This window comes from Manis javanica, chromosome X (assembly GCF_040802235.1).
Source record: "Manis javanica isolate MJ-LG chromosome X, MJ_LKY, whole genome shotgun sequence".
Classification (NCBI taxonomy): domain Eukaryota; kingdom Metazoa; phylum Chordata; class Mammalia; order Pholidota; family Manidae; genus Manis; species Manis javanica.
The window spans coordinates 124691657-124718812 of record NC_133174.1 but is presented as its reverse complement, the minus strand read 5'-3'; the positions used below and the strand labels follow the sequence as shown (position 1 = coordinate 124718812).

General features: G+C 36.6%; 1 protein-coding gene across 1 annotated transcript in view; it reads right to left on the bottom strand.

Moving 5' to 3' along the window:
• HPRT1 (hypoxanthine phosphoribosyltransferase 1) overlaps positions 1–26699 on the bottom strand; it is a 35616-nt gene extending 8917 nt beyond the window's left edge. Inside the window, exons 1-5 of the mRNA XM_017653691.3 lie at positions 26485–26699; positions 17547–17653; positions 16192–16375; positions 7344–7409; positions 5415–5432 (exon numbers count right to left, since the gene is read on the bottom strand). Of these exons, the coding sequence (XP_017509180.1) occupies positions 5415–5432; positions 7344–7409; positions 16192–16375; positions 17547–17653; positions 26485–26511 (402 nt within the window). The 5' untranslated portion in view covers positions 26512–26699. The remainder of the gene's footprint in view (positions 1–5414; positions 5433–7343; positions 7410–16191; positions 16376–17546; positions 17654–26484) is intronic.
• Positions 26700–27156: the final 457 nt, after the last annotated feature.

Below are 27156 nucleotides of genomic sequence, written 5' to 3'. Positions count from 1 at the left end.
CCTCAAACCCAAAGACATACACAGACTAAAAGTCAAGGGATGGAAAAAGATATTTCATGCAAACAAGAAGGAGAAAAAAGCAGGTGTTGCACTACTCATATCAGACAAAAGACTTCAAAACAAAGAAAGTAACAATAAAGGACATTATATAATGATAAAGGGCTCAGTCAAACAAGATGATATAACCATTATGAATATATATGCACCCAATACAGGAGCACCAACATATGTGAAAGAAATACTAACAGAATTAGAGGAAATAGAATGCAATGCATTCATTTTAGGAGACTTCAACACGCCACTCACTTCAAAGGACAGATCCACCAGACAGAAAATAAGTAAGGACACAGAGGTACTGAACAACACACTAGAACAGATGGACCTAATAGACATCTATAGAACTCTACACCCAAAAGCAGCAGGATACACATTCTTCTAAAGTGCACATGAACATTCTCCAGAATAGACCACATACTAGGCAACAAAAAGAGCCTTAGTAAATTCCAAAAGATTGAAATTCTACCAACCAACTTCTCAGACCACAAAGGTATAAAACTAGAAATAAATTGTACAAAGAAAGCAAAAAGGCTCACAAACACATGGAGGCTTAACAACACGCCCCTAAATAATCAATGGAGCAATGACCAAATCAAAATGGAGATCCAGCAATATATGGAAACAAAAGATAACAACAACACAAAGCTCCAACTACTGTGGGATGCAGCAAAAGCAGTCTTAAGAGGAAAGTATATAGCAATCCAGGCCTATTTAAAGAAGGAAGAACAATCCCAAATGAATGGTCAAATGTCACAATTATCGAAATTGGAAAAAGAAGAACAAATGAGGCCTAAGGTCAGCAGAAGGAGGGACATAATAAAGATCAGAGAAGAAATAAATAAAATTGAGAAGAATAAAACAACAGAAAAAATCAATGAAACCAAGAGCTGGTTCTTCAAGAAAATAAACAAAATAGATAAGCCTCTAGCCAGACTTATTAAGAGGAAAAGAGAGTCAACACAAATCAATAGAATAAGAAACAAGAAAGGAAAAATCACGACGGACCCCACAGAAATACAAAGAATTATTAGAGAGTACTATGAAAACCTATATGCTAACAAGCTGGGAAACCTAGGAGAAACGGACAACTTCCTAGAAAAATACAACTTTCCAAGACTGACCCAGAAAGAAACAGAAAATCTAAACAGACCAATTACCAGCAACAAAATTGAAGCAGTAATCAAAAAACTACCCAAGAAGAAAACCCACGGGCCAGATGGATTCACTTCAGAATTTTATCACATACAAAGACATAATACCCATTCTCCTTAAAGTTTTCCAAAAAACAGAAGAGGAGGGAATACTCCCAAACTCATTCTATGAGGCCAGCATCACCCTAATACCAAAACCAGGCAAAGACCCCACCAAAAAAGAAAATTACAGACCAATATCCCTGATGAACATAGATGCAAAAATACTCAACAAAATATTAGCAAACTGAATTCAAAAATATATCAAGAGGATCATACACCATGATCAAGTGGGATTCATCTCAGGGATGCAACAATGGTACAACATTCGAAAATCCATCATCATCCACCACAAAAAGGACAAAAATCACATGATCATCTCCATAGATGCCAAAAAAGCACTCAACAAAATTCAACATCCATTCATGATAAAAACTCTCAACAAAATGGGTATAGAGGACAAGTACCTCAACATAATAAAGGCCATATACGATAAACCCACAGCCAACATCATACTAAACAGCGAGAAGCTGAAAGCTTTTCACCTAAGATCAGGAAAAAGACAGGGGTGCCCACTCTCCCCACTGTTATTCAACATAGTACTAGAGGTCCTAGCCATGGCAATTAGACAAAACAAAGAAATACAAGGCATCTAGATTGGTAAAGAAGCCAAACTATCACTATTTGCAGATGACATGATATTGTACATAAAATCCGTAAAGACTCCACTCCAAAACTACTAGAACTAATATCAGAATTCAGCAAAGTTGCAGGATACGAAATTAATACACAGAAATACATGACTTTCCTATACACTAACAATGAACTAATAGAAAGAGAAATCAGGAAAACAATTCCATTCACAATTGCATCAAAAAGAATAAAATACCTAGGAATAAACCTAATCAATGAAGCGAAAGACCTATACCCTGAAAACTACAACACACTCTTAAGAGATCTTAAAGAGGACACTAACAAATGGAAATTCATCTCATGCTCTTGGCTAGGAAGAATTAATATCATCAAAATGGCCATCCTGCCCAAAGCAATCTACAGATTCAATGCAATCCCTATCAAAGTACCAACAGCATTCTTCAATGAACTGGAACAAATAGTTCAAAATTCATATGGAACCTCCAAGACCCCGAATAGCCAAAGTAATCCTGAGAAGGAAGAATAAAGTGGGAGGGATCTCACTCCCCAACTTCAAGCTCTACTACAAAGTCACAGTAATCAAGACAATTTGGTAATGGCACAAGAACAGAGCCACAGACCAGTGGAACAGAACAGAGACTCCAAACATTAACCCAAACATATATGGTCAATTAATATACGATCAAGGAGCCATGGACATACAATGGGGAAATGACAGCCTCTTCAATAGCTGATGTTGGCAAAACTGTACAGCTACATGTAAGAGAATGAAACTGGATCATTGCCTGACCCCATACACAAAAGTAAATTCGAAATGAATCAAAGACCTGAATGTAAGTCATGAAACCATAAAACTCTTGGAGGAAAATGTAGGCAAAAATCTCTTGGATATAAACATGAGCAACTTCTTCATGAACATATCTCCCCGGGCACGGGAAACAAAAGCAAAATGAACAAGTGGGACTATATTGAGCTGAAAAGCTTCTGTACAGCAAAGGACACCATCAATAGAACAAAAAGGCATCCTACAGTATGGGAGAATATATTCACAAATGACAGATCCGATAAAGGGTTGACATCCAAAATATATAAAGAGCTCACGCACCTCAACAAACAAAAAGCAAATAATCCAATTAAAAAATGGGCAGAGGAGCTGAATAGACAGTTCTCCAAAGAAGAAATTCAGATGGCCAACAGACACATGAAAAGATGCTCCACATCACTAGTTAACAGAGAAATGCAAATTAAAACCACAATGAGATATCACGTCACACCAGTAAGGATTGCCACCATCCAAAAGACAAACAACAACAAATGTTGGCGAGGTTGTGGAGAAAGGGGAACCCTCCTACACTGCTGGTGGGAATGTAAACTAGTTCAACCATTGTGGAAAGTAGTATGGAGGTTCCTCAAAAAGCTCAAAATAGAAATACCATTTGACCCAGAAATTCCACTTCTAGAAATTTACCCTAAGAGTACAGCAGCCCAGTTTGAAAAAGACAGATCCACCCCTATGTTTATTGCAGCACTATTTACAATAGCTAAGAAATGGAAGCAACCTAAGTGTCCATCAGTAGATGAATGGATAAAGAAGACGTGGTACATATACAAAATGGAATATTATTCAGCGATAAGAAAACAAATCCTACCATTTGCAACTACATGGATGGAGCTAGAGGGTATTATGCTCAGTGAAATAAGCCAGGTGGAGAAAGACAAGTACCAAATGATTTCACTCATATGTGGAGTATAAGAATAGAGAAAAATATAAAGGAACAAAACAGCAGCAGACTCATAGAACCCAAGAATGGACTAACAGTTACCATAGGGAAAGGGACTGGGGAGGATGGGTGGGAAGGGAGGGAGAAGGGGGGGGAAAAGAAAGGGAGCATCACGATTAGCATGTATAATGGGGAGGGCACGGGGAGAGCTGTGCAACACAGAGAAGACAAGTAGTGATTCTACAGCATCTTACTACGCTGATGGACAGTGACTGTAATGGGGTATGTGGGGGGGGACTTGGTGAAGGGGGGAACCTAGTAAGCCTAATGTTACTCATGTAATTGTAGATTAATGATACCAAAACAAAAAAAATGCAGATTTCTGTGTAGACAGAATTCTGATGGTCACCAAGACTCGTACTCCCTTGGTGTACACACCTAAAACAATCCCCTCTCCCTGAGTGTGAGCAGGACCTGTGAAAATGATGGTAGTCAATTCTGTGATTGGGTTATATTATACAAGAGAGTTGTAGGCGACAGGATAGTCTCCTGTTGATTTTAAAGAACTCAGCTGCCATGTGAGAAGGCCATGTCCTGGACATGAGGGTGGCCTTTAGGAGCTCAAGGTAGCCCCTGGCTAGCAGCCAGCAAAAAAAATGGGATCCCGAGTCCTACAACCACAGCAGCTAAATTCTGCCAACAACATGAATGAACTTGGAAGTGGACCATGAGCCACAAGTGACATAGGAGCTCCAGCCTTGATTTAGCCTGATGAGACCCAAGCAAAGGTCCTAGCTAACCTATACTCAAGGCCCCTGACTCATGGAAACTGATATAAATATGTGCTTTCTTAAGCTGCTGAATTTGTGGTAATTTGTTAGGTAGCATTACCCCAGACAAAACGAATCAATCTGAAGTGGAATTAATGAACTTACATTTGAAAAAAGTAATCAGTTCACAGGGATACTCATATACACAACCCTTTGAAAAGTGTTTATTTTTTAATCTATAAGCTAAAGTTTTTAAAAACTTTAACAGCAAAAAGTGAATTGGGGGTTGGGGTTACTGTTACTCTTGGGCCTTAAACCACTATACCTAAGAGTGAGAACTCATTCTATTACTGAGACCATAAATCATACAACCACTTTAATCAGTAACTGGCAATAACAGTATAATTAAAAAACGTAAGAATTCTACAACCCAGACATTCTACTTATAAATGCCTGTATCTAGAGGGAACTCACACGTGTGCACACAGGGCACAGCAAAAGGATGCTGTTAGCAGCCCTGTTGGAGCAAGAAAAATTGGAAGCAAACTATTTGTAGGCAATAAACTGGCTGATTCATACACTGCAATGCTATGTGACATTTCAAGGCCAACAACTGCATGTCTCAACACAAATAACCTCAAAACCAGTTTTGACTGGAAATAAGTTGCAAAAGAATATGAATAGTGTGGCCCTACATAAAATTTTAAATACACAAAATATATTTTGCATATGGATACATATGTGCAATGTAAGTATAAAAAACATACATGGGAATGATAAACACTACTTTAAAACAAAGAAAAAATTCAAGCCAAGAAAAGAGGAATAATTAATATACCCCAATTTTTCCATTATCCAGTAAAAATTAATTACTAAGTATTTCTTATAAAAAGCAATCTTACTCCCATATAACGAAGTAATTCCTCCTTGGCTTTCCTTTCTTTCCCTGGCTTACGTTTAGGATTGTGCGTACTAAGTTAGAAAATCATAAACACTATATTAAAAGTATATATATAACTTACTTCAACAATCAAGACATTCTAGAAGAAAAAAGAAATGAAAATCAGTACAATGAATCAGACAGTGTTTCCAATTATTGTGTAACTCAAATCACATCATAACAAACTCTGAGGAATTATCCAAATATCAAACACTGATTTAAACAAGCGGGTTATCTGCTGGAATTTGGAACTCTCAATATGAAATTTTCACTGCAATGGAATCTTTAAAAATAAAATTTGACCCATATGTTCATTCTTTAACGTTTTTATTACTTTAAATGGAGGTCAATCTTGGGCCAGTCATGACATTTCGCTGGCCCTCAGTTTCCCATGTGTAAAATGAAGGACCTAAATGAAGTAGTATGCATTTTTCAACTGCCATATTCAAAAATGGTAACTCCAAAATCACCCATTATCTTACCATATGGAATCCAATTCAAAACCCATTTTCTCATTAGGCTGAAATTGATCTGCATTTTCTGGATGTGCTCACATTCTTGGACTAAAGAAATACCAATCAATGCTTCCTCCCACGATAAACCCCCAAGTCACAGAAGAGTCCTACCTGCTCTTACACTAGTTGTAGGAATGAGGTACCACGTCACATACTGGTTATAATTGCTGTCACAGGAAGATTCATGCTATATTGTTTGTTTGTTCTCATTTCTCTGTCAGACACCTATAGCATCAGAATTTTAATGTTCTGTATGTTCTTTTAAGTCAGTGGTTACCAAGGTAGGGTACACAAGATCCACTCACTGGGTTGCAAGAAAGAAACTCCACCTTATTTAATAAATAATCTGGCATGTTTTACAATATATGTAATACTATTACCACAGTAAACATATAATTTACTCCATTCCTATCACAACTAATTTGTCTCTTTTCAAAAGATACTCTAATCTAAATCTTTAGTAAAAGTGAATATAATCAATTAATGGGCCAATAATTACTTCACAATCTACTATGTGGTTGTTTCTGAACATTTTTTTCTACCCTAGCTAGCCTATCTGAAGGATAACATTTTTCTGTCAGTAACTGTGGCTCACAGCTGCAGCTATTCACACCATGGGACGGCACTGTAATTTGAAGAGAGCACTGAATTATGCAACAGAGAAACTGAGAAACTGGATTCTAGTCTTTTTTTTTTTTTTGATGGGGAAAAACTTTTACTAGTGGACACCAGGCATTACAGTGAGTGAAGCCACTCCCATTTCTACCCCTTGGTTCCTCCATGTGCAAATCCTAGCTACGGAAGAAATGGCACCATATATCAGATGCTGATGAGATGATACGCTACCTCCTGGTGGGCACTGCTCTGCCCATAAGGCCTAGACACCTACTTGATGCCATAACTGAATCTTCAAAAACTGCTGCACTATTTTATGAAGCAAGTTGCTTCAGGATGGTGGGGAGCATGATAAAACCAGCAAAGTCCATGAACATGGGCCACTACAAACTTCTTTTGCTGTGAGTAAGTTCCGTGATGGGAAACAATAACGTGTGGAATATTATGACAGTGAATAATGCCGCAACCATAGCTACTTTGTTCATGACCCCATCCATCAATGATAGGAGTAGCTGGGAGAGGTGACTGATATTAACAAAACAAGTCGAATTATCCACAAGTCATTGGAAGCATGATCTTTGGTGAGGCAACTGTCTTGAGAAAAGGCAACCAGGAAAAGGAGCCATATATGTATTTTTTGAAGGATTTCAAATTACATCCCCAGAGGCAGAGCAATATGGACTTTAATGTTGGATTCTGATGACTCTTTGCTATACAACCTAGGCAAAGATACCTAACCTAGATTGCTTACAAGGGTTAAATAACCTCTGTTTAAGTGCATAAATAACTAGGTAAACTGCCTCTTAGTGACTGACTGAATGCATAGTATTACTAATTGACTTGGTATGAAGTGCTTTTTTCTTTCCCTTCAAGATACGTACCTTTCCAGTCAGAGTTGAGAGATCATCTCCACCAATAACTTTTATTTCCCCTGTTGACTGATCATTCTAGTAAAAAAAAACAAGATGTAAGTATATATGTATATCCACACACTCATTTCAAATTATCAAATGGGAACTAGAAGATTTAAGAAGTTAGCTAATGTCATAACATTATGATAGTCTAAATGATATAAATTATAAGAATTAAGTTTCTAGAAATGAATGACTAGTTAACTTTCAACTACAGATTAGTAAAAATTAAAGTCCTAATTGGCCATTACTAATTTAATGCTTTTAAGAGTACTAAAAATAGAATACTCCCGTTTATAAGCAGGCAGTATTATGGCAGCCACCCATCTTCAGTCACAGTAATTTCTGAACCGTGAAGGAAGTTATTAGCATGACAGGTGTCTGGTTCTGGCCCTGGACCATTTCCATGAGTCAAGCAAATTGACTGTATCACATTTAACTCCAAAAATATTTCCCTCAAATGTCTAGCCCAGGCTCAAGTCATCTTCAGAACAGTCTGTGAAACCAGGTCTGATCAGTAGTCTTAGGCTCCAAGTTTTCTGCTATTAGAGAATCCAGTAGAAACCCTTACAGGTGTTTCATAGGGGAATGTGCCAAATCTGCTGGGTTTGGTGGTGATAATGATGATAATCTGGTCATGCTGGATTCAAGACAGAAAACTGGAGTGAAAGAGCAAGCAGGTCACCAAAAGAGCACAGACTTGCACTACCAAAAAGCAAGACATATCAAGGCTACAGCAATTACACAAGTGCTGCAGTAGCACAGTAATAGACAAAGAGATCAAGGAACAGAATAGAGCCCAGAAACAGACCTAGGAGTATATGAGGATTTAGTATATGATGAAGATGGTATTTCAAGACAGGGAGAAAAAAATGAATTATTCAATAAATGGTATTTAATCAACTAGTTATCCATTTTGGGGAAAAAAAAGTATGATCCCTACCTCACAGCATACACAAAAATAAATTCCAGATGGATTAAAATCTAAATATAAAAAATAAAGCCATAAGCAGAATAGATGAAAACAGAGTATTTCCCATTCTTAGAAAAGGTAAAATCCTAGGCATGACAGGAACCCAAACTGAAAGAAAAGATCTTTAACAAATATTTTTATTATACACAGGGTTCCAACAATACGAACCCAATAGGAAAATGGAGGACAAACACAAATAGGCAATTAACAGAAGACCCTACAACATAAAATGCTACATGAGAAACAAATACTAAAACAATGTGATTTTAATATTCATCCATTCACCCTGGCAAAACTTAAGCCTGATGACATATGCTGCCAAAAGTGACGGGAAACAAGCCCTCTTGTTTTTGGTCAGAGTATAAATTGGTACAACCTCTTCTGAAAACAATACAGCAATAGTCGTTGAAATTGTAAACATGCATGCCACTTGCCCCAGCAATCCCACTTCCAGGAAATGATGCTACAAAAACGCAATTACATAAAGGTACATACAAGGATGTTCACTGTATCAACTTAATAAAAAAAAGAAAAACTGGAGACAACAATGTCTATTAATAGGGCACTGTTTAAATTAAGTTCATCCACACAATTTAATACCATGCAGCTATTAAAAAGAATCTGATAACCTATACACACTGACATGAATTAACAATAATTAAAAACACCAAGCAGGAGAACAATGTGTTGCATATAAAACCACTTTTGTTAGCATTTTTAAAAAAGTTTATAGAGCAATTACTTCTGGGCAATGAAAATGAGGATAACAAGACTTTCTTCTATTTTCGTAATATCCTTCTATAGACACGTCCATTTTTAGTGTTATTTTTGAAAAACACAAATGCACCAACACTATTCAGTAATGCAAACTAAATATTAAGTATGACTGCTGCTATCAAAAACTTGCATATTACTTATCTTAAGGAAATTACAGATATCTGTTATTCTAACTAATTTAAAACCGAGTTTCAAACACAGAGAATAGCAAAAAAACTGAACAAAACCTGAAGCTTTCAAAGAGAGTGAATCATATTGATTTACACTGTAAATCACGTTAAATAGTGACACCTTCTGTAGAAATTTGGTATTACAGTCCAACTGCAAATAACCTTTTTTTGACAGGAAAGGAGTAAAAAGATCTGAGAGCTGAAAAGTACAAAATCATGGAAAAAACCTGTGATCCAAAGGCTGTGGTGACAGGGTAGAGACAAGAAAACTCCAAGCATGTGTAAAGACATTGCTGCTCCACCAGTACACAAATCTCCATATTCCTGTTTGCCCCAAGGTTTTTAGGTTAATCTCTTCTTTTTTTGTGGAAACATAGCCAACCTTTTAAAATGGAGGTAATAAATGGTTCATTTAAGAAAAATGTTTCAGGTCCAGTTTGCTAGATAGAATACAGGTAAAAATACCCAAATTACTCCACCAGAGGAATTTACCTCCCTCCCTCTCTGTCTGGAACAATTTCCCATGGCATCCCTGCTTTACTGCATTACTGTGTGACTCTTACATGCCTCATCTTTAATGAGATGATGGGACTGGCATGAGGGAGGGGAGAGCACCCCGACAGTTGCTCTTCCCTCTTCTTTTATCATCCAATCTTCTAATTCCTCTCAGCCAGAAAGCCCAATCTGTCCTTAACTCAAGAGTGTCTCTGTCAACTACATAATTACCAAAGAAGCTCTATGGGTATACCCTTAGCATCTCTGTTTCCATTTTTGTCTACCTTTCTCAAGTCTAGGTGAAAAAATGAGAAGGGATATCGGAAGGAACTTTTGTTTATTCCTAACTGTTTATCACTAGGAATTTTGAAATCCTCTAGTTAGCAACAAGAACTGAAGCTTGGTATGGGCAAGAGAGAGAAAGCTGTGTGAAAACATGCAATGAATGGGCTGCAAAAGAATGGCTTGGAACAAACAGGCTGAGGCCATAAGAAGAGGATGCAAGAGAGGCCAGTCACCAAGGCTCGGTTCCCAAAATGGCAAGACTGGGAGTTCTACTGAGGTAGGCAGTCTGGGCTTAGCACTTAGTAGCTTAGCACTAAGTAGCTTCCTTTTTGCAGTGAACTTCAGATAGATCATTCTTTCAGGTCCCTAGAATGGAGTTATTAGGAAATAGTCATTCCCTCTATATCCAGTTAGGCTCCAAGTACACCACGCTCAATCATGTTTTCTTGTCACATCATCTCAACCATCTTCTGTTCTTTAGCTGTTTTCCTGCACTCTGATCAAATTATCAGCAAGAGTAAGAATATTAGAATAATATACTTGAAGAGGTCGATTGTACCTTAGATGAAAAATGGGACATATTTAACTTTTAAAAAACATATGCAGAAAAAAATTAGTCTGGAAGGATATATACCTAGGTAGTAAGTTATTTTATTTACCTCTATTTTATGAGTTCTTTAAAAAAACACATTGCTTAAAAAAAAACCATCATCAGTTTAAAAATGATGCTGATGATGAAGCAGGGTCTTTCTAGATCATCTAATCCTACACTATCCAATATAATAGCCACTAAGCATATGTGGCAGGTACTTAAAAAATTAAATAAAATCAAAAATTCATTTACTCTGTTGCACAAGACGTAGTTCAAGTGCTCAAGAGCCACATGTAGCTACTGGCTCTCTATTAGACAGCACAGATATACAATATTTTCATCATCATAGAAAGTACTATTAGTCAGCAATGCTCTAATCAAATCAAATATACCATTTAGCACAACATAGTACTAGATAAGCCTGAAGAGTTAGTGCTGATATTTACTATCTATTATTTTCAAGCAGTTTTCAAACCTTGAGAAGTTATTGCATCCTATCTTCATGCTTTGCATTCCATGTCTGGTTTGAGACTAGGATCTGATAAAACAAACATGTTCAATAGAACCATTTTTCATGGTCTAAGATAGTACCGTGCATATAATAGATTATTAGTATGTGTTTACTGAGTGACTTGATCAATTTCCTTACTTTTTTGTTATTACAAAATTTGTTGTTTCACAGGACCAAACTTGAACCCTACCTTTATGTTCTAAGAATAAGGGTGCCTATATAAAGCCTCAGTAGCCTGACAAGGACTAAATCAAAGTGAAAATATATAGGAAAGGGCTAGAAAGTATACTTTTGACCCTCATTCTGTTAAAGGTTCTTTGTGCCATGGATAGCACACACACATCCCCATTTCTGCCAATTTAAACTGAACAATATTTTCCCCCCATACATGTCTGTGTTGTAATAAAAAGGAGAGGTATAAATCACTTCATTTGCTTTATATATATATAAATACATATATTTACTAAAGATAAGCTTTAAACTACTTAGTGTAACATCAAAATGGTATATTTACATTAACTTCAACTGTTCTGGAGAAAAAAAGCATACCTCAAAGCAACTGACTTAAATACACACAGAGAAAAAAGTCAGACAGAAAGCTACTGACCTGTTCTTACAAGAGACACTTTAAGAAACTACTCCAATATTTTCTGCATTTTTCTCTAACAAGCTCATTCAAATAGTTACCTTACAAATTACAAACTACTGAAAGTAATCTGCATCTTTGATATATTGAACAGATAGCCTAATCAAGCTGTTAACCAAGCAACTTCCAAGATCAAGACAGAAAGTTAAACCTTTATGAACCTTGATTGCAACTGAGAAAAAAATCCCATAATTGGCAAAATGAATTCTGTCTGGGTGCAAAACTTCTGACTAGTAGGGAATGAAGAAATACAGTTGATCTGTGAACACAGGTTTGCACTGTGTGGGTCCACTTATACATGGATTTTTTTCAATAAATATATTGGAAAACTTTTTGGAGATTTGTGACAATTTACAGAAACATTTTCTTTTCTCTAGCTTACTTTATTGCAATAATACAGTATTATAATACATATCACACACAAAATATGTCACTGTTTATGTTATTGGTAAGGCTTCCTTCCAGCCAACAGTAGGCTATTAATAGTTAAGTCTTTGGACAGTCAAAAGCTGTATGAGGATTTTAGACTTCATGAGGGGTTGGTGCCCCCAACTCCCATGTTGTTCAAGGGTCAACAGTAATTGGAAGCCCATATTATAGGATCCAAGTCAGTTAAAAGTTTTCCCAAATGAGACTCAAAGATCAAAGTTCTGATCAAAGATGTGTATGACCTTGAGCAAATCATTTAATCCTTCTGCAACTCATTGTTCTCGTATGTACATGGAGACAATAAATTATTAACTAAAAAAAAAGTTTTCTGCAACATTTCAAATCCTAAGAACTTCATTTTATGTAAGCCATTTAGTCTGGATATAGCATAAATCATGCTAATTTTCCATTTGCTTAAGGTCCACACAAAAATACTCCCACAAAAAACTTACTTGTTTGACAATTTTTCCTCCTGAGGCTTCATCATTTTTTAAAATTCAACAATTTTAGTTTAAAATATTACTACAAAATTGAACTAACAATAGAGAAAACTTATTTGCATACTTATCAACTTAAATTTTTGTGAATATCAGAGGCTTAGGGATAGAAAAGGTCACTGAATATACTGTACTACACTTCACTGTTCTAAAATGCACATTGATATTTTAATGTCTCTGAAATTGACATATTACAATTGATAGCATCTTACAACTATAACCAATAATGTCTTCTTTCTTAGCAGTACCAAAAATAATGGTAAGTCTTAAAATCAATGGTATCTTAGATTTAATGAAATATGGTATTTGGAATCCCCAGGCAATTTCCCATCTAGGCACTAAGCAAGTAAAATCCTGCCTACCTACTTTGATTGAGACTATGTAAACTATAATAGGTGTTTTCTCAGAAAGGAAATTCTTTAAAATAATAGAAATAAAAGTGGGAATGGAATTTAGGGTGACTTAAATCCTTTAAAATTTCTGTGGTGATATGTTTTTTTAAAATAGCAAACATGTATTTTTTTTAATCAGAAAAATGCAGGTTTTATTATGAATTAGAAACTAGATGGGGTGTATTGACATTATGGCTCTTTATATATTCCAGAAATATTTAATAGTTCATGGGGCATTTCTTTAGGATTTGTACAGATCAGTCAATGATTAATTCACTATTTCAAACTGGCCAAGATCAGCATGTAAAAGTATACTAACACCAATGTTACTAATGCTACAATTTTAAATTTCCATTTCATGATCTTATCAAAGTTGTCTATTTTTAAAATATTAAAACATTATCCATGACAAGCTGATGATAGGGCATAAATGTTATTTCAAACCAACAGAAAATATATGGATGGTGTTCTTAATTTCTATTGCTTAGAAGTACATCCAAACAGAATTTTCCATGAGGTAGAACAGATATTTTTCTCAATGTAAAAATTAAACTAAAAATTTGCTTTGCTTTGTGTTTAATATCCCACTTTTTATCAATTGGGGAGTTCACCTTAATAATCGTCTAAGATCTAAAACTAATACAAAAAAACTAAAAGTAGAAAATGGGATTAAATGAAGTGTTTCTATTGCTTCAAATTGCTCTTGTAACTATAGGATACTTTAAAAAACTAAACTCCCCTTATTTTTCTTTTCAAAAAAAGAACATTCTGTGAAAATCCCCAGGGGAATGAAGTATAAGTCACAAAATAACAAGATTGATTTTTATGTATATGGAGGGTGGCTGCTTAAGGAGATTAAAAAGATAAATCATACCATGGACTATAAAACATGTTTTGACTCTAAGCAACAATACATTAAAAGCTGGGCAGCTAATACTGTTAGCAGCTATACTAAGTAAAATTAAATCTTTTTTGAATCTTAGCTGGTTTAAACCAGCTAAGTAAATAAATAAATAAATTCTGTGGAGTCAAAAAATGCAAAGTTTGTAGTTAAACAAGTTTTTAATTCAAGAAGACTGTGAGAAATTAAAAGGAGCTTATAAATAAGAAGTAATATTCTGATGTGTAATCACAAAGGGTTTCAAAGGGATAGGGAAATTGTCTATAATACTTAAATGGCTGCCCAGTCAAATCACCCAAGGGACTGATGAAAATGTGGAAAAGGTTAAATAGACTTCGGTCAAATAGACTAAGAGAGAGAATGAAGGCTGAAAGTTAAATGTAGATAAATCATCTTATTCTCAATGAAAATGTAAACATAAGGCAAGTTTCTACAAAGATGCACTATAATACCAATTCATGAAACAGCAAAGATGGGACATTTACTCTAATCTTTGCAGAAGTTAGGAGTAATCCTATTTTTAAGGAAAATAGTAATTCACAGGAATTACAATGCCAACATGCAACCAGAAACAAAGCAACAGTATAAATTAGTAAAAATAAAACATTCACAGGATCAAAGAAATTGTGGATGGTGAAATTCACAGGTAAAGATTACATGATTTTGGTTCAGCCCAGTGTCAATACTGCTTATTGTGTCAATATTCAGAAACATTTTGAGATCGTGAGACAAAGGCAGAGTGATTGTGAATCAAGAGTGGTTTCTTCAATATGCCAATGCTCACTCCATATGTTCTTTCTAGGAAAGAAATGTTAATTCACCTTATTTATCAGACCTAGCTGCAAATGACTTATCACTTCCCTGCAAACTGATGAAGCTCCAGAGAGGATAACTGACATCAGTAAATATAGTTAAAAAAGGTATCCCCCTGAACAGACACTTCTCCAAAGAAATTCAGATGGCCAATAGGCACATGAAAAGATGATCCACCATTACTAATCAGCAGAGAAATGCAAATTAAAACCACAATGAGCTAACACCTCACACCAGTTAGGATGGCCAACATCCAAAAGACAAACAACAACAAATGTTGGCGAGGATGTGGAGAAAAGGGAACCCTCCTATACTGCTAGTGGGAATGTAAACTAGTTCAAACATTGTGGAAAGCAGTATGGAGGTTCCTCAAAAAACTAAAAATAGAAATACCATTTGACCCAGGAATTCCACTCCTAGGAATTTACTCAAAGGAAGCAAGATCCCAGATTCAAAAAGACATATGCACCCCTATGTTTATCGCAGCACTATTTACAATAGCCAAGAAATGCAAGCAACCTAAGTGTCCATCAGTAGATGAATGGATAAAGAGATGTGGTACATACACACAATGGAATATTATTCAGCCATAAGAAGAAAACAAATCCTACCATTTGCAACAACATGGATGGAGCCAGAGGGTATTATGCTCAGTGAAATAAGCCAGGTGGAGAAAGACAAGTATCAAATGATTTCACTCATCTGTGGAGTATAAGAACAAAGCAAAAACTGAAGGAACAAAACAGCAGCAGACTCACAGAACCCAAGAATGGACTAACAGTTACCAAAGGGAAAGGGACTAGGGAGGATGGGTGGGAAGGGAGGGATAACGGAGAAAAAGGGGCATTACGATTAGCACACATAATGTAGCAGGGAGGGGGGAACATGGGAAAGGCAGTATATACAGAGAAGACAAGTAATGATTCTATAGCATCTTACTACACTGATCGACAGTGACTGTAATAGGTATGTGGTGGGGACTTGATAATAAGGGGAGTCTGGCAACCATAATGTTGTTCAAGTAATTGTACACTAACGATATTAAAATAAAAAAAAGGTATCCCCCAAGTCCCAATAGCAATTCCTAAAAATGGTTTTAAAAAAATCCAAAAAAACAAAACCAAATCAAAAAATTCTTAAAATAAGTATAGTCTTCTCCAAGGTGAATAGCTCAAAAAAGATAATATTCACTTGGACATAAAGCACTAGTGTATCAGAAAATCTCATTGTAACCAAGTGAAATGAACATGTTAAGTACAGTGTACAGAGCTTCAAAAAAATACAAGAAAACCTACAGCTGCCATGATTTTTCTTAAACATGTATTAAATATACTTACACAGTAGCTCTTCAGTCTGATAAAATCTACAGTCATAGGTATAGATCTATCACTATTTCTGTTCAGTGCTTTGATGTAATCCAGCAGGTCAGCAAAGAACTTATAGCCCCCTTTGAGCACACAGAGGGCTACGATATGATGGCCTCCCATCTCCTTCATTACATCTCGAGCAAGCCGTTCGGTTCTACAGAAATAAAATCGGGAATTTTAATATAAATTAATTTGTAATAGAAATATATTTAAACTTTATAACAAACATCCCTTAAGCATTAAACTTCCACAAAACACATCCTTCATCCCCATCAAGTATATCCTTGCTTCATAAAGCAAAGATAAAGATTTCAAGAACCTTCAAAAACCAGGTACACTGTAACATCAATTATAAATTTTAAAAATGCAAATTAAAGTAAGCTACCATTTTCACCTATCAGACTGGCAAATTCTGATAAACTAAAATTTCCCTTATGATGTACAATATTAGAAGAGACTGTGATGAAAAGAACACTCTCCTATACCATTGGGAGTACAAATTAATATAATTTTTCAGAAGATACTTTGGCAGTATCAAAACATTCAATGAACATCTTTCCCTTGTCCCAGAATTTCCACATGGATAAAGTTGAATGCTATGCAACCTTTAAAATACATGGGATAGCTCTGGATATACTCATCAAAAAATGTCCAGCAAATTTTAGACCTTATGATAGTACATACTCATGTGTCAAAATATGTATGTATATTTGCATACAGTATATTGCATAGCCAGTGTGTAAGGAGAAAATGTGCATAGGAGGCTAAGAGGAGAGAAATTTATTCTTCTCATTTTTAGACTCTATAGTTCAAATACTTTATAACATACACGTATTGATGCCATAACCTTAAAATAAAAAACAAAACAGTCAGATACACAAGGCAATCATTTAAATACCAAGTCCAAGCAAGGTTTTTTTTGTTTTTTTTTTTTACTGCAATTCATTTCAAGGGAAATTTTCAAGCTAGATGTGCATAATAATCAAAATGTCACCTTGCTGTCACCTGATTCAGCCCCAGCCCATTACCCTGTTCAGGATTGAGAAATCAAAGACTGTGACTAGAGTTCATTCATTCCTCCAATCTCCCTTCAATGTTTACTTTATTTTACTCCCTACAGATACCCAGTACACCATGACTTATACTGGGTAATTAGTAAGCCCTCTTTCCCTTTTTTATAAAGAGAGCTTTTAAAATAGAAAGTATCTACTATTTGACAAACTGGCCTAGTTCACGTTCAAATATTAACTACTTACAACATTTGCTGACACTTCAAATTAATGCTAAGAAAAAAACCAAAAAGTTTTATTTAAGATCTTACTTACCTGTCCATAATTAGTCCATGAGGAATAAACACCTTTTCCAAAACTTCAGCATAATGATTAGGTATACAAAATAAATCTAGGTCATAACCTGGTTCATCATCACTAATCTGAAAAAGAAATATGGCTGTTTCAAATGAGAGCATTGAAGGATACAAAGACTTGACTGGATTTTGATGTTTAAAAACCTTACCTATCAGAGAAATTTAGAAATGAGATACCAAGAATGCTCTATAACTTTGTAGGCATGATAATGAATTAGTTATTAGAGATGAATAGTTAAAATTGTAGAAATAAAATGATGATAGGAAAGTTCCTTTAGTTCAGCAAGAGAAAAACTTTATAAAAAGCTAAGACAAATGTGCCAAATCTTGGCATTTTAAACACAGGTGATGGGTATATGGGGATTTATTATACTATTCTCTTCACTTTTGACTATGTTTGAAAATTTACTTTAAAAAACTTTAATTTACAGTAGCTTCACAAGTAAAATGTCACACTGCATGAGGAAAAACTGCTGTTCCCCACCACAAATCCAAATAGCCTCCCCCATCACCAAAAAAGCTAAGTGATTTCTTAAAAACCCAAACTCTTTGTAGTCTGAGATTGTTGTAATCAACTCATGAGGTGCCTTTGTAGTAGATACTCCAAGGTTCTTTGAGTAGACCCATATCATATATTGGTTGTCTTGATATGTCCAGTCCCTGGCATATAAAATATTTAATACTGATGGTGTGGTACCTGTAGTGATAAAATGATCTAGGACTACAGTTTTGTAAGTATTATATATACACCTACACACAAAATAATATATAGTAAAACCATAAAAATTATCTCAGGGACAGGAGTTAGAGGGATTTTATTTAGTTCTTGATGTATACCAAATATTCTTCAATGAGTATATATTGCTTTTAAAAACTTCAATAGTCTAAATCATCTCTGGTAGTATATATACACATACATATAAAAAGTGGGGGGAAAATTTTTTTAATGCATTAAAACAAAATCAACAAAAAATTGTAACACAAAAAAATTAAAGGATGAAAAGGGAGGAGGGAGGGAGGGAGGGAAGGAGGAAAAGAAGGAAGGGTGGGTGAATACACCAAGAAATAGTCACCTATAAGTTTGCACTTGCCATGTTCACACTTTAATATTGACTTGGTTTTTCTTTTTCATTGTCAATTTCACTTTTTATTATAGTTGACTTATAATTTCCTCTCATCATATTTAAAGTTTATTCAAAGAAATAAATCAGAATTACAGTACTCTATCTCACATGATGAATTCAAGACTAAGTATCTTCCAAATCACACTCAAGAAGCTGATGATATGAGCTCTGACAGTTTTCAAGAAATATTGGTCAAACCATAATGAAATCTCAATGTATTGGCTGTATGTATTGAGCACCTCTTCTTTCAGTAAGCATTGCATTAGGTTCTTAAGGACAGATAAGTAGCTTAGTCTTCAGTACATTTTTAAAGTACATATTTAAGATTTATAATATTATTCACAGAATTCATAATTATATCCTGAGAAATTTGAGGTTCATGTTGTCTTTCAGTCTCCAAACTGTTTTGAGCTCTCCGGACTTTGGTGGAATTTAGGCATTGTCATGTCAGGTTGGTAGTACTTCTACCTATGCACGTGGCCAGGAGGCTGGCAGTGATTCAGGTTAAGTGGAGCAGGACTCCCCCCAGGGCATGGTCTGGCCACATGTAGTGTACAAGTGCTCACTTGGCAGTCAGTCTGAGCCAGTCTGAGGGAAGTAAGAAGTCAGTATTGATTTGTTTTTAAACAAACATGTATTACTTTCATATGCAGAAAAAAATTGTATTTGGGGGAAAAAAAGATTATGCCAGATCCTCTAAGATGAAGTACTAATATATCTGCTAAATAGTCACATCATGCTTATTACTAACCATATTTACTACAAAAAGAATGGAAATGGGACAACTGTATCACCTACAGGGGCATTTAAAGAGTACTTACAACAAGTATTGTTTTTATAAATTTTAAGAGCTGAAATATAGTTCAAGTTTTGGGAAAAGAAAATAAACCTTGCCAGATCCTGTAAGATGAGAGGATCAACTTTTATGTCAGGCTGATCAGAATACATCTGCTTTTACCTGACAAGAATGAAAATGCACCATTTCATAGTGCTTTAAAATTAAGGCACAGAGCACCAAGTGGCTTCCCTGAAGCTTATTCACTCCTTCCTCCCAGTTACTCACCACTTCTGCCACAAGCATAAACCAGGACTCACCCTTTGAAATACACACTTGTAAAGACTACAGTTCCTGTGAAAATCACTCAGTGCCTGGCTACAGGTTTTGCAGACAACCTAAGAACTTCAAGGGTCTTGTTTGTCTCCGTCAGAGCCAATGTGAGTTCTGCCAAGAGTTCATCCCAGACACACAGTCTAATACACACAGACCAGCAGGGATGTACCCCAAAACAGGAATTCTATCTCTCTCAGTATACCAAATCAATTTCCAATTCTAAAATTTTTATTTCCACTCAATACTATTAGACTTATATATCATATTTAATGTCAGAGTTGATTTATTATTTCAAGCATAAAAAAGTTAATATTAATTCTACTCATAAGACAAAAATAAGAATTCATAAAACTTGCATTGCCTGAAGCACTTTAGGCATGAATTCACAACTTTGCTATAGTTCACTATAAATAAATGGAGTATATTTATGTGGGGTCTTAATTTAAGAAATGTATGATGAGCTATGGCTAGACAGATAATTGTCAAAACTGGACAATGGGTACATTAGGGTTCATCATGCTATTATGTCTATGTGTGGATGTTTCAAAGTTAAATAAGGAGCAATTTATTTGAATGATGATAAGGCATCAAAATTAACTTTTCCCAATTTACATTTAACAAAAAAACCCAAGTCTTTTAAACTCATATTTAATGACCAAATAATTAGAATGCTAATTATAAAGACCTTATTCAGAACTTTTATTCTTATCACTAATACTCAAATATTGAGTACCTACTCTGTTGCACATATTAGAGACGATTAGATAAATTTGACATAGCTACCCTCAAAGAGCTTACAGTGTAGTAGAAGGCATGCCATGTACATGAATAACCATAAAACAGAGTGTTAAACTGCTATGAAAAGGATACAGATAGGCATCTTACTACACTGATGGACAGTGCCTGCATTGGGGTATGGGTGGGGACTTGATAATATGGGTAAATGTAGTAACCACATTGTTTTTTCCTGTGAAACCTTCATAAGAGTGTATATCAATAATACCTTAATAAAAAATTTAAAGAAAAAGAAGGGCAGGGAAAAAGAAAGGGGGCCTTACGACTAGCATGTATAATGTGGGCGGGGGGGGGCATAGGGAGGGCTGTGCAACACAGAGAAGACAAGTAGTGATTCTACAGCATCTTACTACGCTGATGGATAGTGACTATAATGGGGTTTGTGGGGGGGACTTGGTGAAGGGGGAAGTCTAGTAAACATGTTCTTCATGTAATTGTAGCTTAATGATAACAAAATGAATTAAAAAAAGTAAAAGATAAAGTATTATAGGAGTTTAAGAGGGCACTCAAATTCTCAGAAGCCTCACTTGGACATGGACCACTGATAATAACATAAAATAAGATACAATTCAATAAACAGGAACTTGTTTTAATCATCCCAAACAACAAAGCTTCATATTAAACAGATCCAATAACTTCAATCTCTCCAAGAGCTAGACAAAAATATAACTGCTAGCCTTTAATCTCATTAGCCCTTATTTGTCCCATCTGATGTTAGTTAATATCTGATATTAATTAACCCCATCTAATATGTATTAGTTAACAATCCAGTAGCTGTTTTGACAGGAAGGAATTGCAATATATTCAATTACACAAAAATGCACTCAGTACCCATCTTGATTAAGGCACTATGCAATAGATTTCGTAGGAGGATACAAAGATTATAAATTTAGGGCCCTCAAAGAGCTTATAGTCCATTGGAAAAGATAAACATACATACAATTAACTATATGGCACAGTGAAGCTTGCAATTTGTACCTAAATCCAATCTGACAAGCCCACAAAAGTGATTATCAAAAGTAGTTATACACACACTAAAGATAAACCTGGAGCCCAAGGTCACCCAGCACCAATGACTCCCTACGAAGCAAGATCAAGCTCAAAACAGTCACTATATTATTTTGCCTAGGTTGTAAACTGAGTAAACTGGCATGTCTCTAAATTAGCTCAGCCTTCTAAATCAACTAAACAATAGCAGTGCCCAGCTATGATTGTAAAATCCTATTTGTTTTATTATTTGACAGTGTTGTGTGTCTAAGCACATGATTATTATCGACACGTTCCAAAGGAACCGTATTAGGCTGCCCCGGTTGCCCTATCAAAATACCACAGACTGCATGGCTTAAACCACAATAATTAATTTCTCACAGGTTTGCTGTAAGTCCAAGATCAAGATGCCAACAAAGCAGGTTTAATTCTGAGGTCTCTTCTCTGGGCTAGTAGGTCACCTTCTCTTAGCTATGTGTATGGCTGGGGGTGGGAATGGGTGAGGAAGCTCTGTGATGTCTTCTCTTGAAAGAGGAGGGCTCCAACCTCATGACCTTATGTAATTATAATTAACTCCCAAAGACCTCATCTCCAAATACCATCATACTGGGGGCTAGGGCTTCAACATATGAATTGGAGAAGTGGAGGGACACAAACATTCAGTCCATAATAAAGAATTAACATAAAATGGCTAGAGAAGACTACAAAGAAGGTCTTGGATGGCTTTGGGGAGGGCCTAACCCCAAAATGTTTGGGTAGAGCTCTGGTGACCAGAAATGGTAAACCAATCCAAGCGTGATTTCTCTCTAGTTGTATCTTTCCCACTATAGACATTTCTGGCTGAAAAGGAAATCAAAAGATAGGTTATTAATACTCTGAGTTACTTACCATTTACCCACAGTTCAGAAATGTGACTGTTATCTCCTCAGAACTTCAAAACACAGCTCTCAAATTTTAACTTTTAAAAGATAATTTAATCTATCTTTAATATACTTGTTAATAAAAAATCTAACAAGGACTTTTATTACTATGAAAGATAACTGGAAAATCTAACAGTATCTACCTTTTATCTAGAATCAAAATCAGTACTTCCGCATTTAATGAATCACAAAATTAATTCTACTTTCCAGTAAAAGTAACATCACAGATTCTTAAGAATTATGTGTCACATCTAAAATAATGGTTTTCATAGTGAAAAGTTTTGTGGTTTACACATAAAACTTCTAATTACAAAGATATGTTATCTAAAATTGCAGTAAGCAAGGAAATTAACTTGAGCTAAGACAACACTTGCAACATCGATTCATCTGTGACTAAGATTGTTTAAGTCTCTTTGTGGCCAAAAAATGATAATATTCATGGGTTCAAGCAAGACTAAATGGAAGTGAGATTGTGAATCTTAAAATGAGTTATATGAATTAAAAGATGCACAGTAATAGTTAAAATAAATTTTATTTTAATCCTAGTAATCAACAATTCCAGGCTTCTAGAGTGGACATAAATTGCCAGGTGGCTTATTTTTACCTTTTATATTCAGATACTTTAAAATTCTCAGAGAACACCAAAGCAGATAATATGCTATCCCCTTGAGACAATTTGTGATAACTCACAGTATCATAAAAACCAAAATTATGGGTTATTGATGTATTCCTAAATGTGAAATAATTTAAACTAGTACTAGGTTCATCTTCCAATTTTATATGTCTTATAAATAAATTACATATATAATTTGCTTGCCCTCCCTTTTAAATTTTTAAGAATTAAAAGGTTTACAAGAATCTAAGGACTATAAGAATTAAAATCAACTTCCTTGACTATTCAACCAAGGGATAAATTATTAGCTGCTCCTAGGTAAGTGTGGGCCATACCTACTATATGTGAAAGGACATGAATTTATCCAACACAATTATCTTTCTTTTTATTAGTGTGCACAGTGTAATAACAGGCATGTTCATTCTGGACAAAAAAATATACACCTATCAGAAGCGCAGTGTTGAAGATAATAGTTTTATAGCTATTTGAAGTGTTTGAATTCTTATTAGTAGCAAATTATTCTAAATGTTAGTTTCCACTAGCAGGAAAATAATAATCTGTATTCTTAACATTGATATTAATATGGTGGTTGACACTTTCATACATATAAATCTTTTTGAATACACACAATATAAAATTATAGAAAGGAGTAAGAGAACACTAGCTCATCTTAGCATCTCTAATGCTAAACGACATGGCCCATTTACTGCCTAATGAAGTACAGGAAATTAAAGAAAAAACAACACCCAGACCCCTCTCTTCTCTGCTGATCTGGTTGGTCCTTGTGTCTTTTTCCCACCTCCTACACATGAACTTTCTGCAATACCCACATACAAACAATGGACAGAAAACAATTAAGATGGATCTATAGCATGCATGTCACATTACCAAATTTGCATAGTGAAACCCCAAACTGAACTGCTCCATTTCTTGTTGGTCACAAAGAATAATTTTGGTCTACACTGACTAATGTCATCTAAAACCTATTGACAGCAATGACAGGGTTGTGGACAAAAAAACAAAAAAAAAAGAACCTATCAATTCTATGAAAATTATTGATGGTAAAATTTAAATCCAGTTTGTACAGGATTACAACCCTAGCACAATCATCCTGAAAGTTAGAAGATATTATACCCCAAAATGCATATCTGACGTTTCAATTAGCAAAAATTTAGAAGCTTGTTCTCAGTTCAAGTGTGTCCAAATTTCCCCTGGCAGTTTAATACAACAGTTACAGGCAGCATGAGTTGTATCAAGCAGTTCTGGGGGCCAATTTCATCTACATGGTTTTGGGCAAGTTACTTTACCAATCTGTGCCTCCAAGGTCATACTAATGTCTACCTCATAGGGTATGTAACTTTGGGACGTTTATATTAGATAATGTCTGCAAAACATTTACCTCAATACCTAAAATATAGGAAGTACTAAATATCTACTATTGCCACTAACTTAAAAGTGGAGAGTTTACTCTGGCGCCAGATAACTTAAATTATCTCAGCATTGCTAGGTGATCTTGGGCTAATTACTTAACCTCTCCGAGCCACATAAATTTTTTACAAATATCAAACCAGTTAATATATGTAAAGTTCTTAGAACAGTAACCAGTAAATAGTAAACACCATTTAAGTGTTTGTTATTGCTGACATGCAATTCCTAGTTAAGAAATAAAAAAAGGAACAGGAATTTGCGAACCAAAAACAGAATGAAGATCTTGGCATTCAAACAAAACAGCCAGTTACAGCAATAATTCACTGTATGCTGGGGCAGGCATCATATCCCAAAGCTAAAGGCATCTAACTTCCTCAGCAACTAAATAAAAACAGCCTCATCATTTTGAGTGCCTACTAATAGTATTTAAGTGCAGAGGTTTTTGAGAGAGCTCTAGGTTTATCTGAGCTCATTAGTAACTGTGAGACATGGGTACGTTCATGTTGAAAGGTTAAATTACTTAACCTCTGAAGATTCCTCCTCTGTAAAAAGGTAATAGCCACACTACTGTTACAGGGTTGTTTTCAGAATGAAATAGGACTAAGCAGGTAAACACAATGATGGCTAATATTACTATGCCCAGTCAAGGACCATGCAAAGGTTGTTTACTCACAGAGACTGTCCTACAATTCTTTCAGTAACTCCATGAGATAGGTAAGCACCCCAGTTACATATAAGGGTTCTTAAGCCCAGGAAGGTGAAATAAGTTACCAAGGTCACACAGCTAGTCAACAGACAGGATTCGAAACAAGCAGGATTCCAGGCCAGATTCCATTAGAACACTGCTCTTTACCTTAAGTCACAATGCCTAATACAAAATAGAATCCTTCTTTTTTTAGGGCTCAAGTGGTTCATTCACTCATTCATTGAGGAATCATTATTGAGAATTTCTTACGTGCCAAGCACTGTATTATACGTGGGGTTACAGTGGTGGTTCCTGCCCTTATAAAGTTTACGGTTTAGTGGAAGAGAAAATCAACAGGTAATCGGGCAGCTGCTAAAACTATAATAATAATAATCATAGTCATAATGCAGTTTAAGGCATTTAACTGTTGGTAGGAGGATTGGCTATTTTAGCAAGCATGATCGAAAGGCAGTGGAGGAGCAGCTTGGCTTGTTCCAGAAACAAGAACAACCAATGAGGTTGGAGGCAGGATACAGAGGCTGATAATGGTATGTATGTCCTTGAAGATAAGGACCGGATTCACATTTTTTGACTCCCGCAATAGCATCAAAGAGCTGGATCCGGATTCAAGTATATCTGGGCCGTGGTTAAACCACCTAATATCGTTTCACCATTTTCTTCGTGTGTAAAGGGTCGACATGATTACTGCAACCAAGGCTGTCTGACGAGTTAATGAGGCAAGGCGCACTTCCACTTCCACCAATACTAATTATATTTGCAGAACTGGATGAAAACATCAGCCCCCGCACGCCCTCCCAGGTGGTCGTTTCCATGCCTGGGCCCTCTATAGAGGAACCCTGAGGTCCTCACCATCATACCCCAAATTTACGGAGACGGGCCTCTCCTGAGAAAGCCCCGACCCTCAGCCCGCCGGATCGTTCCCGAATTGGCCCAAGGTCCCTCCCCACAGCATGCTCGCCAGCGGCGCGAGTCCACCAAAACGCCATTTCCACCCTGCCAGCCTACTCCCAGGGTTCTCCAGAGGGGCACCCACCCCAAACCTCGCTATTCCGTCCCCCGCCCTGGTGTGACGTAAAGCCGAACCAGGGAAGCTGCGGCCGTCCCCGCACTCGGGGTTCCCCAGGCCACCGCCGCTGCCTGAGCCCGCCCTGCGGACCCCGCGCCTCAGGGGCCGGCCGCCGCCGCCACGAGCCTGGCGGGCCAAGCTGCTCACCACGACGCTGGGGCTGCAGGTCGCCATAACAGAGCCGGCTGGCGCGCGGGCTGAGGGCAGTCTGAGGAGGAGGAAGCTGTCCGCGGAGCAGAGGAGGAGGAAGAGGCTCAGCAGGAGGCAGAGCCGCGCCGAAACGCCAAGAAGTTCGCTTCTGCAAGAAGACCTCGCCGCCGCCGCTGCCGCTCAGCGCTAAGGGAAGCGGACTCCGCCCCCGTCCCCGCCCCGAGGCTCCGCCCCCGCGCCCGACCGCGCGCCTCTCGCTCGCCTCCGCTGGCGCAGGCCGGTTGCCCAACCCGCGATGGGTCCGTGGGAATTTTCTTCCGGAAGAAGCAGAGACTCCTGCCGTGCAGCTTCCATCCCCGTTCCCTCACACTCCCTTCCAGGCGGCTCCCCAACAACAGAAGTGTTGCAGCCACGCTGCTTTCTAGTGGCCCTAAACTGGAAGCCGGCTCTTCAGCTTCCAGTCACCACGTGGTTCTCTCGCTTGGCGTTCCCTTCCCAACACTTGGACTGCATTGCAGCTTCCATTTTCCCGACTCATGGCCGAATTCTAACAAAAATCTGCACTGGGTTTAAGAGTTGCGAGCTAGAGACCTAGTCAGGCAGCTCAGTGTACAAATACTAAGGAACACTTAACTGCTGTGTGATGACTGAGCAAATCTAACTCAATGA